This window comes from Pholis gunnellus, assembly GCF_910591455.1.
Source record: "Pholis gunnellus genome assembly, chromosome: 21".
NCBI lineage: Eukaryota > Metazoa > Chordata > Actinopteri > Perciformes > Pholidae > Pholis > Pholis gunnellus.
This window is the reverse complement of record NC_136548.1, coordinates 2,102,217-2,117,350: the sequence shown is the minus strand read 5'-3', so window position 1 is coordinate 2,117,350 and position 15,134 is coordinate 2,102,217. Positions and strand designations below refer to the sequence as shown.

The 15,134-nt window shown below is 44.2% G+C and overlaps 1 protein-coding gene across 1 annotated transcript in view; it reads right to left on the bottom strand.

Moving 5' to 3' along the window:
- Positions 1 to 15,134, bottom strand: part of LOC306713205 (uncharacterized protein MYH16) — a gene marked incomplete at its 5' end in the record, with an annotated part of 47,046 nt that overhangs the window by 15,576 nt on the left and 16,336 nt on the right. Inside the window, 2 exons of the mRNA XM_079182854.1 lie at positions 3,380 to 3,436; positions 10,551 to 10,641. Coding sequence (XP_079038980.1) covers positions 3,380 to 3,436; positions 10,551 to 10,641 — 148 coding nt within the window. The remainder of the gene's footprint in view (positions 1 to 3,379; positions 3,437 to 10,550; positions 10,642 to 15,134) is intronic.

Sequence of the window (15,134 nt, the reverse complement as noted above, 5' to 3'; positions counted from 1 at the left end):
GATGTTGAGACTGGTCTGTGAAAGAGTCTCAGGCCTCCCTGATAGCAGCAATGAGCTACAGCCGTCAACACACCTCAGGCAGAACGAGGGAAAACAGATGATACTCACTGGGGGGCTCCTCTTTCACCCCCCACACCCCCACACCCTCAACCTGTGGGCCACCAGCTCACCCCTCCCAACCCCACCCTCTGTGTCTACAACACGGCTCTGTGTTGAGGGTTGACACCTAGCGCTGGGCTCACTCATCGCCCTCCTCTGCAGTACTGACTGAGTCAACAGTTCCTCCGGGTCAGCACCACCCAAAACCACTCAGTCCCATTCACCTGCTAATAGAAAGTCAGTGCTCCCAAAGTCTCCTGCTGCAGGAGAGAGATTCCTCTTGGTTTGCACAAGAGCGTGACGGAGTAGGAGTGTGCCTCTGTTCAGCCTGTGCATACATGCATTGTAAGTTTGCATATGTGCTCTGTAGAAACCATCCGTGCCCTCTGCCTCCTGTGTGATGGGGGTTGTTCCCTGCCCACAGCTACATATCAACACCCAGGTTTATTAACATATATAAGGTTGGTTATCCTACCCTGAACACAGTGGTGGGCCGTCAAACAGAATCTCTAAGTTATAGCTATTTTATAATTCAATAATTTTTCACAAATACACTACATGTATTCTAATTATTTTTCCCATTATCTTATTTTCTCATTGCACAGCTACTGTGCTCCTCAGTTGCTCTGCTTCCAGTGCAGCTAGTTTTAAGTAGAGCTTTTATCCAATCAGATTTCACCTCTGTGTCTCTAGGTAAGAAGAGAGGCCCGATACCCTCTAGGTAGACTTTGCAAATTAAAGTAAATGGGGATGATATTATTGATTGTCATAGTCTTGAACCAATCAGATCTTTAGTTTGACATGTTGGGCGTGTTCTTTGATGTGCCAGAGCTACCGAGGTAGTCTACAAGTACGTCAGCATTAACATGCAGCTGGCTCAACAATAACGTGCGCCGTGATTGGTCAGTAGACTAGCGTGACTGTTGTGACGCTGAAGCAGCTAGCAGAAGTTAGTAGTAGTTGTAACAGTTCAAGTTGAAAGATATGTAAGAAGTTATGACATTGACATGACATTTTTAGCATTTTGCTTGGTGTAGATTCTATTTTTTTAACCTAGCTTTGTATTTTTAACATTCAATGGCTGAAGGAGGAGAAACGGATTTCTCAAGAAGGACATTTCCAGAAAAACTGGACATCGTAAGAAAGGGTCGGCCAACCCCACAGCTAGCAGCCCTGACCCAGCCAGGAAAAGGATTTGTACGAACGGTATTTCTGGCTGACAGCGTCTGAGAAGCGCTGCACATTTTATGGCTAAGAATGCGTTTTATTTGCGACTGAGCATCTTGGTGTTTGGAGCTGTTTGGAGCTACACTACGCTAACCTGAGTTGGCTAACCAAGGCAGCAACACGACACCATAGCACGACAGGACACTTACAAGCTACGGTGCTTTTGAAAACTTTTGGAGAGACCCGAGTGGATCCACAACTCAACAAACACGTTCACAAGAGGACCTCTGGCTGGAACTGAACCGCACCGATGTTCTGTACAACCGCGTCATTAAACTCTTTGTTAACAAAGAAAGGAGGATGGACTTTGTCTTTAAGTGAACAGCAGCTTTGGTAAGTGAAGTGCTTTTGTGTTTTTACATCTGCAGTAGCGTTACTACTGTGTAAATTTGTCTATGGTGTCATTTTTATGATATGGTTAATATTGTTCCCTCTGATGTGAATACTATTTGAATGGCTCGTGCTCTTTAGTGTGCGGATGAATAAGTGTTTTAGCGCTGCAATGTTGCTGGATTGATTTGTCATGCTTTGTTGTCATATATGTGACTGGTTCTTGAGAGTTTGTTCTTGTCATTGTGTTAATTACGTTGATTTTGACTATATGCATTGTCCGTTAATGACGAAGCATCCCGTCATGCGCGGGGTTAGGGTCGGACACTTGATTCTTTGTTTGGGCTGTTGTTTTCTTTAACAAAGCAATAATTATGGTCTGGCGAAATGGGGACTGTGTGGCGATTGCTTTAGCCTGTTTTGACTTTTCGTGTCACCTAATTTAACGTGTTTCCATCCTGACGAGGAGAGTGCAAAGATATTGATGGTATATCTGTATTTGTCTTAAATATTACATCCTGGTTGTGTGTGTTTCTGAGAACACTGTACAGTATGTGTGTATGACAAACATTCCAGTTGGGAGAAGATCCCATGGAAAATAGTGCTGTCTGTCAGCTTGTATCTCCTGATGATATCTTCCCTGTGCGACCTGAGGAGCAGAGTCAAACAATAGCGCGCCTGTCTGCAGCAGAGGTATGTTGTGTTTGAGCTCATCTGAAGACGCAGGCTGCGGAACAGATAAAGACCTGCATGTCTCTACCTGCCTCTTTCATCGCTCTGTGGCTTTGCAGACTGTTGGTGTGGGGGGGGGGGACCCGGTTAGCACCATTAAGAATACCACCCAGAGTGGGAAGAATTGTGCAAAACACGCCCTTGGGCCCACTGTCACTCTAGTCAACACTCAAGGTGAAATATGTACCTCTGCATTTCTGCCTTTACCTACTGTAACATGGAAACTGCAGGCAGGTCTTAAGAGGGACAACCAGTTTCTGTGGCTTATATACACACACGCTTTAAGAGCGTCTGGTTTGAAACAACAAGCACTTAAAGCGCCCACCTTAGTAGATTAGCTTTATATGAACCAGGCGTGCTGTTTTCAAACTCTTTACACTAAAATGTCTTTGAAACTTTGCTGTGCCGAAAAGGAAGGTGAAATAAACCGTCTGTTTCTTCCGATTTGCTTCTAAGAGCGGGGCGAGATTACAAGAAACAGAAGGTGCATTGTGTGTGTGTGTGTGTGTGTGTGTGTGTGTGTGTGTGTGTGTGTGTGTGTGTGTGTGTGTGTGTGTGTGTGTGTGTGTGTGTGTGTGTGTGTGTGTGAGGGATAGAGAAAGAGTGGGCAAAATAAGAATGAGGAAAAAGGATGTTGAGGTCCCTCATGGCCTCTGGGGTTGCCCTGTATGTTAACTACAAACACAAGGTCCCTCCCCCCTGACTTTATTATCACAGGTGCAGATAGTTTGGGGTGACCAGAGGCGCAGCACCTACACACGTATCCCGGCTGCCAACAGATCAGCAATCTTTATTTTTTATTTTTTTCAGTGTTTCACCAATCCACAAAAATCTCTCAACACCACAGGCCTGAATGTTGGGCAGAGCCAAGCTCATCCCAGAGCTGCTTGGCATCCTCTTATCTGCCCTGCAGCCTGAAGGCTCATCTGCTCTTTGTTTCATGGAGGGGGAGGGGAGATGTGGTAGTGTGCCTTATAGTTGTGTACCATACCTTGGTTCTGATGGCCCGCTCAGCTTCTAGCTCCTCCTCCAGTTCCTCAATGCGAGCCTGAAAAGAGAAGAAAGTTGACATGAATTTCAGTGGAACGTGAAAAAAATAAAGTATGAAATATGACAACTGAAGTTGAGCTGTTGTCCTCAGGTTTCACAGTCCCTATATCATTCTGACAGAGAACAAATGTTTGCTATTTCAGGGCAGCACTTGTGTGGTTGTGAGGCTGTTTCATACTCTCTCCTTACTCTAGGGATTTGGAAAGCCCCTGGCTTTTTCCTCAGGTAGCAATTTAGGGCAAGAATGTCCGTAGCAACCATCATTATCTGTATTCTGACCCAGGGCTGGGTCTGCTATAGAGACCAAAACACATCAGTGCCATTTACATGACATTCGAGGAATTTGTGTTGTGTTTTTGCTTTTTCTTAGTTTTACAGTCCTGGCTGGATGTCAGTGATGCTTTTCCCAAGCAGCATCACGGTAGTTCAAATGATTATCATTTTATCTAATTCAATTCACACTACAAGATATATATATATATATGTATATAAATACTGTATATATTTTTATATATATATATATATATATATATATATATAGTTGAAAAATACTTGATAAATGTCCACTTAACTGCTTCATAGCATGTTACAAAGCATTAACTCATTGTTAATACACTGATTTTAAATGCCAAATAGGGTTGGAGTGATTTCTTTTTCAAAAATGAGAATTTATTTTTCAGCCTTGCAAATCAAAAATACACTGGTGGTGGTTACCATACTCAAAGTACTGTTGCATCAGTGGTGAATGCAACTAAGTACATTTCCTCATGTACTACATTTACTTGATAGTTATAGTAATAGCATAGCCTGATATGTTTTAAATGCTCCTAATATTAATCTGATTGTTCTCCAACCATCAAAACAATGAGAAAAATCTAACATTAATAAATCATCACAGTACATTTCCGTTCCACTAATCTCGTGCCAAAGCCGCGTTTCCCGACATGGCAGCACCCTTCCAAGTTGTGTCATGTTCTGCACTATCTGCAGCGTCTATCTATGTTAGGAAGTGTGTCTGACATGGCATGTAGCCCAGGGCCATTCACAGCAACAACACCTAGTGATGTGGTGAAAGCCACTCAACGGCTACACGGCTCCCAAAGCTCCCCAAACATAACAGTATCACATACTAAGGACAAAATGAACACACACGGACAGGCAATCATCCTGCAGTTGTACCTTCTTTGATTCCTTGTTAATGCCAGGGGAGCTTGTCTAAATGTCCCAAAAGTGGGGTCGGGAATGTCGTAGCCTGACAGTATATATCCACAGTATTTTTAAATGTGAAGCACAGACAGAGAGACATAAAAAGTGGAATAAAAACTCACATGCCAACGTAGGACCTCTGCAGAGAGAACAGCCATGGTGAGGCAGCAGCAGCCCGACTGACTGACTGTCCCACACACACACAATCCCTCACACACTCACACACACAGCTTCACTGTTGATCCCCTGCGGCATTTTTGCTGTCCACACCCCCTTGTGCATGCACAGCCTTTTTTCTCTCAGTTTCCCACTCATATATCTGTTTCTTGTTAAAGTCCTACTTTCCACAGCCTCAAAATAAATATTATGGCTCTAATACAATTGTAGAAAACATAGTGTACTAACAGTGTTAAGATGTCTGAGCCAGACTGTATGGATTAACACAATTTGGACAACTCTATGGCAGAAAGAGGCTATATATTGATGTTGTGAATTTTTCTCAATGAAATGATCCACATAGCTTTCTATTGAGGAGCACTGATGGAATGATTAGCCCACCATTGCTGAGAATGGTTGCAGGGTTTAATCTCCATAATTTTAAGTGCTTAAAGTTTCTGCTTTCTATTTTTCCTCTGTACTCTGAAAATATAGTATTCGTCCATAAATTGCAATCAGATGTGGCCTCATAGCTGATGTCTCCTCACTTGTGTCTGAGGGGTTATTCAGCACCGTGGGCAGTTATATCCTGTGAGATCTCCCCCCCCCCCCCCCCCCCCCCCCCCATGTCATTTGGAGGGAAAACAAGAGCCAAACAATTCAAAGCCCGGCCTCTGCACCAGACACAGCCTTACAGACCCCCTGCTAATGTTGGTCCACCATACTGTCCACACATGCTCACATTCTTCAGGTCCCTGTGACTGGCTGGAATCTGCTGCTTTGTTCATCTTAAATGCCTTCAGATGGCAGAGTACAGCTTCCAACAGTAAAAGTTATGGTTGTTTGATTGGCCGGGTGATGACAGGTCCTGCTGACCCGGTCAAAGCCTTATGCTGTGGGTGATGATGATGCAGGTCAAATCAGTGGTATTACAAATGATGCCTGATGGTTGTACAAAAGAGAAAAGGATCTTTGAATGAGATATACATGACCTGGCAGCATGCTGGACTATATTGCTGGAAGTCAAGTGTTACATTGTCTTCAAAAGTTTTTAAAAATCAACTGCAGGAAATTCATCATTACAGTACACTCCCTGATTTGTTACAGATCCCAGTGTCCTCCGAGGTCACTGTAGCACATTGCACACAGATGAGTGTGAAAACAGCAACAGAGAGCCCAGAGGAAATTTGGTCATTCAGGGAGAGTATTGAGCACCATAAAAAAGCCAGGGGGTGTATCTGTCAGTGCTGTGATTCTGATGGTTAGGGTCCAGTACTGTGTGGAGGGCTCACTGTTTTGGGAACTCTGTATATTTGATTTTTTCTTAGAGCTACACTGTGTTTACAGGATGCGGTCAGGTTCAAGTATTGAATGCAGCCCAACACAGAATCACTGTAGCTGGACTCGAAAAACGGAAGAAAAGACTTCTTGTTTCATGTTTAGAAGCGTATCGCACAAACGATTTGAGCTGATTTGATCAAATTAGAAGCATGTCTGTTTTGTGAGGCGGAGAACTGAAAAATGTGGCTGAAACAATTTCAGAGTAGACACGCTGTTAGATGAGAAGATTGATATCACTCTCATTTCTGTGCATTAAGTACGGTGCTGGAGTCAGAGGCAATTAGCTTTAGCTTAGCATAAAGATGGAAGCAGGAGGAAACAGCCAGCCTGGCTCTCTCTAGTGGAATTTCAGCAGGCAGCTACCCCTAAAACAAATATAATAACAGTTCCCCTGCTTCCAGTGGCTGTGGCTCAGAGGTAGAGCAGGTCGTCGGAACATTTTTCTATTGTAGGACTTGGTGGCATCTAGCAATGAGGTTGCAGATTGCAACCATCTGAAACTTCTCCCGTGTGCCAACCGTGTGCCAAGGAAATGGCCGACGTGGAAACATGATAAATGCAATAGGCTCTGTCTAGAGCCAGTGTTTGATTTGTCCGTTCAGGGCTTCCGTAGAACCATAGCGACCAGCTCCGTGAAGAGGAGCCGCTCCATATGTGGATATAAACGGCACATTCTAAGGTAACAAAGACCTGATTCTTATTTTCAGGTGATTATGCACTAATGACAACATGCTTATTAATATCATATAGGACTTCTGCAAATAGATCCTCCTAAATGATACACACGGTACCTTTAAGAATTCAGTCCAAGTATAAGTTCACTCATTCCTACACATTTCTATTGTAGGGTGGTGATTAAGTACAGGACATAAAATGTAAAATGTGCTGGTTACTGAATAACATTTTGTCTGTAGAGATATTGTGTGCTTTAATATATGTTAATGTAAGTGTTGTGATTACAGCTTGTTGTGCTAATATCAAATGGAATCCAGTTTTAATGTCAAATTCATCCTGATTACAGAGAATTTAAAGGCAACTCCCTATCAAAGAAATAGTCCCTACAAAAGCTATTGATGGATCATCTGCTGCTGGATTCATTGCCGTGAGCACCACCAACAAAATTCCATTCACCTCCAACTGTTTGGGGAGAAAGTAGAAGTCTTCTAACACCTCCGGTAAAACATCTGGTATAAAGCAAACAGACCGCAGGGCAAGACTGAGCTTTATCCTCTGAGATAATGATGACCCTTTACAGCACTGGGGCTGACTGCTTTACAGCCATGTAATAAAACCACTAAGATATCAGGCCTGCAGGCCTGCGACCCCCAATACATTCCCTTCAAGCCAACTGCTTTAAATTACAGAACACTGGGGAGGGGGAGGCGGCTTCATCATTACAGATGGACAAAGCTATCTCTTTGATTCCACTCGAGTTTGTGGACGTATTCATGTGACCTTTACGTCACAACCAAAAGTGAGTGGGTGACAGAAGAGTCAACTGGGCTGCCTGTCCACCTGCAGAAAAGTCCAGAACATACAGGCACACAGAGAGACACATATAATGGTCTCATTGTGAGATAGGGAGAATGCCAAAGCTACAGAATCAGAGACAAAGGCACTCTTTATTTTTCCTCTTCCAAACCTCTGGAGGAAACATCAGGATCCCTGAGGCAACAGCAGAGGGAAGAAGCACCACCTGAACTTTGAAACCACTGTCTATGCCCCACTCACTCTCACTCGCAGCAGCCTCTCATCTCATTCGCTCCATCGGAGTGACAGACACAACACATTATCCGTAACATGCTCCAGTGACATAAAGCTCTCAGACTAGTTAGATTCTATCTGAAAACCCTCAGTATAAACTTTACAGTCTCTGCAGGGCTCTGTACAGACTAAACACTTGAGTAAATACTGAACTGACATCAATACAATCCAAACAAGTAATGCTCTTCTCATCTAAATTATACAGCGATTATGTGCTACAAGGCTGTTCAAAAGTCTAATCGTGAAGATGGAGCTTTAAATGGCAGGCGGTCATTGCAGTGATTTTCCACTGCACACTCCAAAAATGACTTGTTTATAATCTGTGGCCACTACTGCAATGGGTGGTGGAGAAAACGCCACATAAATTCACTCCTCATGAGAACAGCCAGTGCAAACAGTTGTACGATGTCAACTGTTGCTGTGGAGGAGCTTTCCCAACTATGATGTCAGGAAGGGAAAAATGAAAGGGTGGCTTTGGTCATTTTTAACCTGGACACCATGTGTTTGTGTCTGAGTGACTAATGGGGACAATCATTTCTGAAGTAGGTTCCAGTATTGAGGGAGAACGCAGCAGACGTCAGCCGCTAAACGGGCTGTATTGTAATCACTCAGGTCAACTGCTCACCGTCGATGTACGTCCACTAAAAGGGCTTTTTTCAGCCACTGACTCAGATTGTTATTATAAGTGACAACATTATAAAAAGCACCCTAGAGAGAAATTAAATAGTTGTCCTTACCTTCGCTTCCTGTTTGTTATTGTGTCATGTGACTTGTTGCCAGGAGACAACATGAGTGAGAGTTGGAGAGAGAAGCTGTCAGTTGTCAGAGTGCCTAAAAACATTTTCAATATCATGGCTGAATATTAAGCTGATTTCAACGATGTGGATTTAAGAACAAGAAACACAATAACAAACAGAAGGGATCAAGTGAAAGGTAAGTAAAGGGTTTATTTCTCTGTACATTGCAGTGTTTTAGGAACTTGACTCATACTTGGGTCTAAAAGTCACTATATTCTCTGCTGCTTCAATTTAGACTATTCTCTTTGTCTCTTGTAAGCTCACAGACTTCATGGAACTGCAAAAGTATCCCAATTAACAGACAGCAGTCCTCTCCATCACTAAACTCCAAATTAGAATTAACACTAAAACACACTAAACATGTCCCCTGTTCCATGATTTTGTTTCAGTCGTATAATGCTGACACCACATCCTTTGAGGTAGAAACTTCCAAGTAAAAAAAAAGAAACAACCACAGTCCTGAAGATGTTCAGAGTTTTATCAACTGTAAAAGCAAAAGGAATGGCTGCTGACTGCAGCTAACCCCAACTGCTCCTAGTAACTCCATCAGAGGGAAGCAGGAGATAGTTATCAGCTTGGGTGTAGCAGGTATGAACCATCTCCAGACAGGCATGGGACTGTGAAGCCCAGCAGAGCTGTTGAAAGGCAGGAATGCATCTCTCTACCATAAGCTACAGCTGACATCCCTGCATGTCTTTTTAGGAAACCAAGCTTGATTGCCCCTCCAATGAAATGTTATAGATACCGATTCGTTATTCCTTTCTGTTTAAGTGTTTTAAGGGGGAAACACCTACAAATCTCTTGCAATGTCTCTATATGTGTTACTTTTGTGTTTTTTACCATGAAAGTGTGTCCAATATATCCTCCAGACATAAGTATCAGTGCTCCTGTGCTCCTGATGGATTGGACTGATTAATCTTGAAAGCCAGCTGCAGATTGAGAAAGATTTCATCAAGGTACCGGTATTGGATGTGACGTATGTAACGGCACAGCTCATTGAAAATGTTCACATCTCTTAAATTAGAGGCTGCAGATGGAAGGCACATACCATTGCGAATAGATGACCAACAAACAAAAAGGGAAGGACTTTGTGCATTCAATAAACAGTTCAGTAAAATAACAACAATGAGTCTTTACAAGTATTGCGTGTGTATCCAAAGCCTGATATATCTTCTTCCTTTGTTCCATAGAGCCCCAACAAATGCACTTCTCCTGTCTTTGTATCATTTGTTGCCCAACTGTTTTAGGAAATTACTGAGCCCTTTAAAAACCTGAACTATGCATATTCTGCATCTTTTTGAAAATGTTATTATGTTAGCAGGACTCAATAGACTTTGGGTTCCAGAGACAGGAGATATAGGAAGACAGACTAAAGGCCCTTTCAGACACAACGCAATTTGCGTTGCACTAGATGCTTGGTTTTCTGCACATCTGACAACATGTTCTGGGAGGTCACAGAGGACAGAGCAAAGTAGGCAGAGTTTTGTAGCCAGACTACATCATTTTGTTGTTGCCAGCAATGAGGATGCATCTGTCCGGCATTAAGAAGCATGAGCTAGCTCTAGCCCTGCTAGCACACGTGGCACTCACTTAGCTGAAGACGTGCTTTAAAGACAGGGCTTATCTCCCAACATTTCGATACCGGAGCAAACTTGTGTTGTACAGTTTCAGGGAAGTCAGACAAGATTAGTGTCTCCTCCATTTTACCTTCTGTGCCTGGCTGGCGTCCTTGTTTCTTTTGGCCACGCCCAAAGTACTTTGGCGGCGAGCTCAGCCGGAGTAATACACACACTAGATACTATGTTTACTGTACCATAATGTACATGAACACAGGTGAAAAGGACTGACCTGCTGCTCCTTGTTCTTTCTCTGCAGTCCAATGTTGAGGTCCTCTTCTGCTTCCAGCTTGGAGCTGGTACTGCTGATCTCCAGGTCCTTCCTTCAGAAAGAAACAGAATCAGAACCGTTTATTGCCATGGTATGTTGAACATACAAGGAATTTGACATGACGGGAGGTGCATAACATTTAACAATCAACAACAATCAGTGCAAGTAGAAACATATTCAAATGTACAGAGAGATATAAAATAAAGTAAGATATAAAATAAAGTGCACCAACGAACAGATAACAGGACTATAAACAAGTGAGATGGTATTGTAAAAGTGTTGAGTGTAATACAAGGGATGCAAGGGAGTGACCGTTAGGAATTTGTCCTGGGGATGACAGAGTCAGTGGGGGTCCCGGGCTCTGTTAATGAGCCCGACTGCGGATGGGAAGAAGCTGTTCATGTGGCGTGAGGTTCTGGTGCTGATGGACCGCAGCCTCCTGCCAGATGGGAGGGGCACGAACAGTTTTTGTCCAGGGTGAGAGGGGTCGGCTACAATCTTTCTTGCTCGCTTCAGCTTTCCCAGCTTGACGTGCTGCTTCCTGTCAGACAGGAAGTCTGTGATCCACTTGCAGGTGGAGTCGGGTATGTGCAGCTGGGAGAGCTTGTCATGCAGCAAAGATGGGATGATGGTGTTGAAGGCAGAGCTGAAGTCCACAAACAGAATCCTGACGTAGGTTCCTGGGGAGTCCAGATGCTGGAGGATGAAGGGCCAAGTTGACTGCGTCATCTACAGACCTGTTGGCTCTGTAGGCGAACTGCAGGGGGTCCAGGAGTGGGTCAGTGAGGGTTTTAAGGTGGGACAGGACAAGGCGCTCAAAAGACTTCATGACCACAGAGGTCAGGGCGACGGGCCTGTAGTCATTGAGTCCTGTGATCCTTGGTTTTTTGGGGACGGGGATGATGGTGGAGGCCTTGAAGCAGGCTGGTACGTGGCATGTCTCCAGGGAGGTGTTGAAGATGTCTGTAAACACCGGAGACAGCTGATCAGAACAATGCTTCAGGGTGGAGGGTGAGACAGAGCCTGTTGACGTCTCTCTCCAGAATAGAGAGAGTCGTCACTGGGGAGGGGGGTGGGGGGGACACTGGGATGGGTGATACAGAGGCATTGGCCCCTGCTGGGCTGGGGGAGGGGGACCTGGTCTGGGGCTGGTTGATGGAGCTGTGGGGGATGGAGTCAGGACTGTCCCATTGTCCATCAAAGCGATAGTAGAACTCGTTCAGCTCGTCTGCCAGGCGGAGGTCATTCATGGAGTGTGAGGCTTTTGGCTTGTAGTTGATGATCTGTCTGAGGCCTCTCCAGACAGAAGTGTTATGTAAATACACTTAATCAGAGCGTTATGTGCTAATTAGCGGAGTTGCGAGTTACAGGTTATGAAGGGTTTAAAACTCCAGGCGGGGCGCTCTAGCACTCGCCTGTACAAAGGAATGAGAAAACTGTAACTCTGAAGGACACGCTTGGGCAACTATACACTGATATCAAATCTTGGAGTAAACTGCCAGCTGAGAACAGTACGTACCACAGCTTGGGATAGCAAAACGTAGACGTCACACTTTGGAGCCTGTTAGGCTAGGCTTTCACAACATACACACACACTGAAGACGCATCGAAGGAGGATCCCGGACGAGAGCCAGTGTGAGCGGATATGCTCAGTGCTCCAACCAGGACGTCGCTCTGCTAAAATCGATCCCGTCTGCACCTTGACTTTGACCAATAGGCTCCTCTAAGGAGAACCTACAAAACTTACCGCGTTGCCGTGTCCAAGCGCCTTTTCACGTTGCTCTCAATCGGAGAGGAACTGTTAGGACCGTGCACGTTTAACTGCTCGGCTAATATCTCTGTGATAAATAAAACTATTGCTTGAATCTAAGTAAACGCCTCGAACTCAATTCGTTTACTTGTCTACACGACAAAATTGGGATGGGTGATACAGAGGCATTGGCCCCTGCTGGGCTGGGGGAGGGGGGCCTGGTCTGGGGCTGGTTGATGGAGCTGTGGGGGATGGAGTCAGGATTGTCCCATTGTCCATCAAAGCGATAGTAGAACTCGTTCAGCTCGTCTGCCAGGCGGAGGTCATTCATGGAGTGTGAGGCTTTTGGCTTGTAGTTGGTGATCTGTCTGAGGCCTCTCCAGACAGAAGCAGAGTCACTTGAGCTGGTGTTGCAGTTTCTCAGAGTACTGTCATTTAGCGTCTCTCACCGCCTTACTAAACCTGTATTTTGACTCTTTATACAAGTCCTTGTCCCCACTCCTAAATGCCTGATCCTTGTGCAGCCTTAGCTGTCTGAGTTCTGCTTTATACCAGGGTTTGTCGTTGTTATAACTCACCCTGGTGCTTGATGGAACACAGCTGTCCTCACAGAAGCTGATATATGAAGTCACAGCCTCTGTGTACTCATCCAGACTGTTGGTAGCAGTCCTGAAAACATCCCAGTCTGTACAGTCTAAGCACGCCCGAAGATCCTCCAGAGCTTCACTGGTCCACTTCTTTAATTTCCTCACCACAGGTTTACAGAGCTTTAGTTTATGCCTGTATGCAGGGATCAGATGGACCATGACGTGGTCAGAGAGTCCCAGTGCAGCACGAGGGACAGCGTGATAAGCCCCGCTGATTTTGGTGTAACAGTGGTCCAGAATGTTCTCCTCTCTGGTAGGGCATTTAATAGACTGTCTGTATTTGGGGAGTTCATGGCTGAGGTTTCCTTTGTTAAAGTGACCAAGGACAATAACTAAAGAGTCCGGGTTGGTCTGCCTCCTGCACGTTAACCTGCAGCAGCATGTAAACACCGACCAGTATGAATGAAGCGAACTCATGGGGGGAGTAGAGGGGTTTGCAGTTCATGATAAAAGATTCCAGATCAGGAGAATAGTGCTGTAGAATCACTGTCACATCGTTGCACCAGCCACTGTTGGAGTAGAAACAGATTCCTCCACCTTTCGATTTGCCGGAGAGCTCTGTGTCCACTCTGAACAGCTGGAAGCCAGCCAGCTGGTTAGCTTTAAAAGCTTTGAGATGGAAAATCGAAGCGGAGTGCATAGCTCGCAGACTCGTGGCGACAAATACGTGATATTGTGGTACATCTTCTAGTTACTTATATTAGTTGTGTATAGTTGGGTTTGGAGTGTGTAAAAGGTGACTTACATGATAGTGTTGCCCAGATGTTGCTGTTTAATCTGGTATATAACATGTATACATGCATTTTTTTAGCTCTCGATATGTAAATTGACGGTATATGCTACCCCCTCTGAGCCCGAGAGCCCCGAAATTGGGGGCATCGTGCGCAAGAGGTGGCTTTGCTGAATGTGTGATACTGAAAAGGAGAGCCTTTCCTCGATATGCCAGATGTCATCTTCTCTCTCAACAATCTCCCACATCATAAACTTGTAGGCGAAAACATAAGCAACCCAAGCTGACCTATCACAGCTCTTGTTGTCTCCAGGTGGCTCACTATAGAGAGCAATGGTTAGAAAGAGGAATATAGAAGAGTTGGAGATGAAACTCTGATTTCTTCAAGAATGCCTGAAATGATTTCATTTTCCCAAATCTCCCCCAAAAGTAAGAGATACAGTATTTCCATTTCTTTAAATGTTCTGTAATGGCTGCGACGCGACTAAAGAGATACAATAGTTTCTCACAGGTAGTGACACACTGTCAGTGATGTTGTGCAAAATACAAAAAAGCGAAATCACATTTATGCGATAAACCAAATAATGCAGGATGCTTTTATGTGTGCACTTTATTCTGTTTAAAGTGTCATTAGTAACAGTAAGATGTTTCATTTCATGTACAGCACATCACAATTATTTATGTATTCATTGCATCATACTGTATATGCATCTGTAAAATGCTTTATAATCAAAACATAATGTGAATAAAGCTTCCTTGAGTTTGGAGCTGAGTCAAACTGAGTGACAGACTTCATATTCTCTATTGACTGTTTGTAAAACACAGCGCCTTAGCAACAAGGTTATTAAAGCTCACTGTGAAATGCAAATATTAATGCCAAGGAAAACAAGTTTAAACTTCATATTGGAGATGGAATTGTTCAGGGCTCAGTGTGCTTAATGTGTATGTGTGTGTGTGTGTGTCTGTGTGTGTGTGTGTGTGTGTGTGTGTGTGTCTGTTGGTTCTTGTCTTCGGTTGATTGTTGCTGCAAGGTAAAGTACAATGAATGATTCCATCCGCTCTCATATTACTGAGGGCGGATTGCAACACGTTATGATGTTATTGAATGCCGGGGGGTTCGTACATTCAAAGTGGAGAAACTGGACTCTGGAGCAGGTATATTACATATAACAGCCTCACACTCCAGCCCTTCTCCCCCAGGACAGGCGCATCATATCACAATGTCAAGAACGTTTTGAAGTCTATCACTTTGTCTCTCTCCGAGGTTGACACAGCAGCTCAGATTTCAGGGGGCTGTGGGTTAGACCTGTTGTCACATGCATGTGCTCTAGTACGAGAGTAAATCATAAAATAAATAAATCATTTCACTGTGTTTTTTTTATAGGCTGATATGACTTTTTATGGGGTAACTTTAAAGC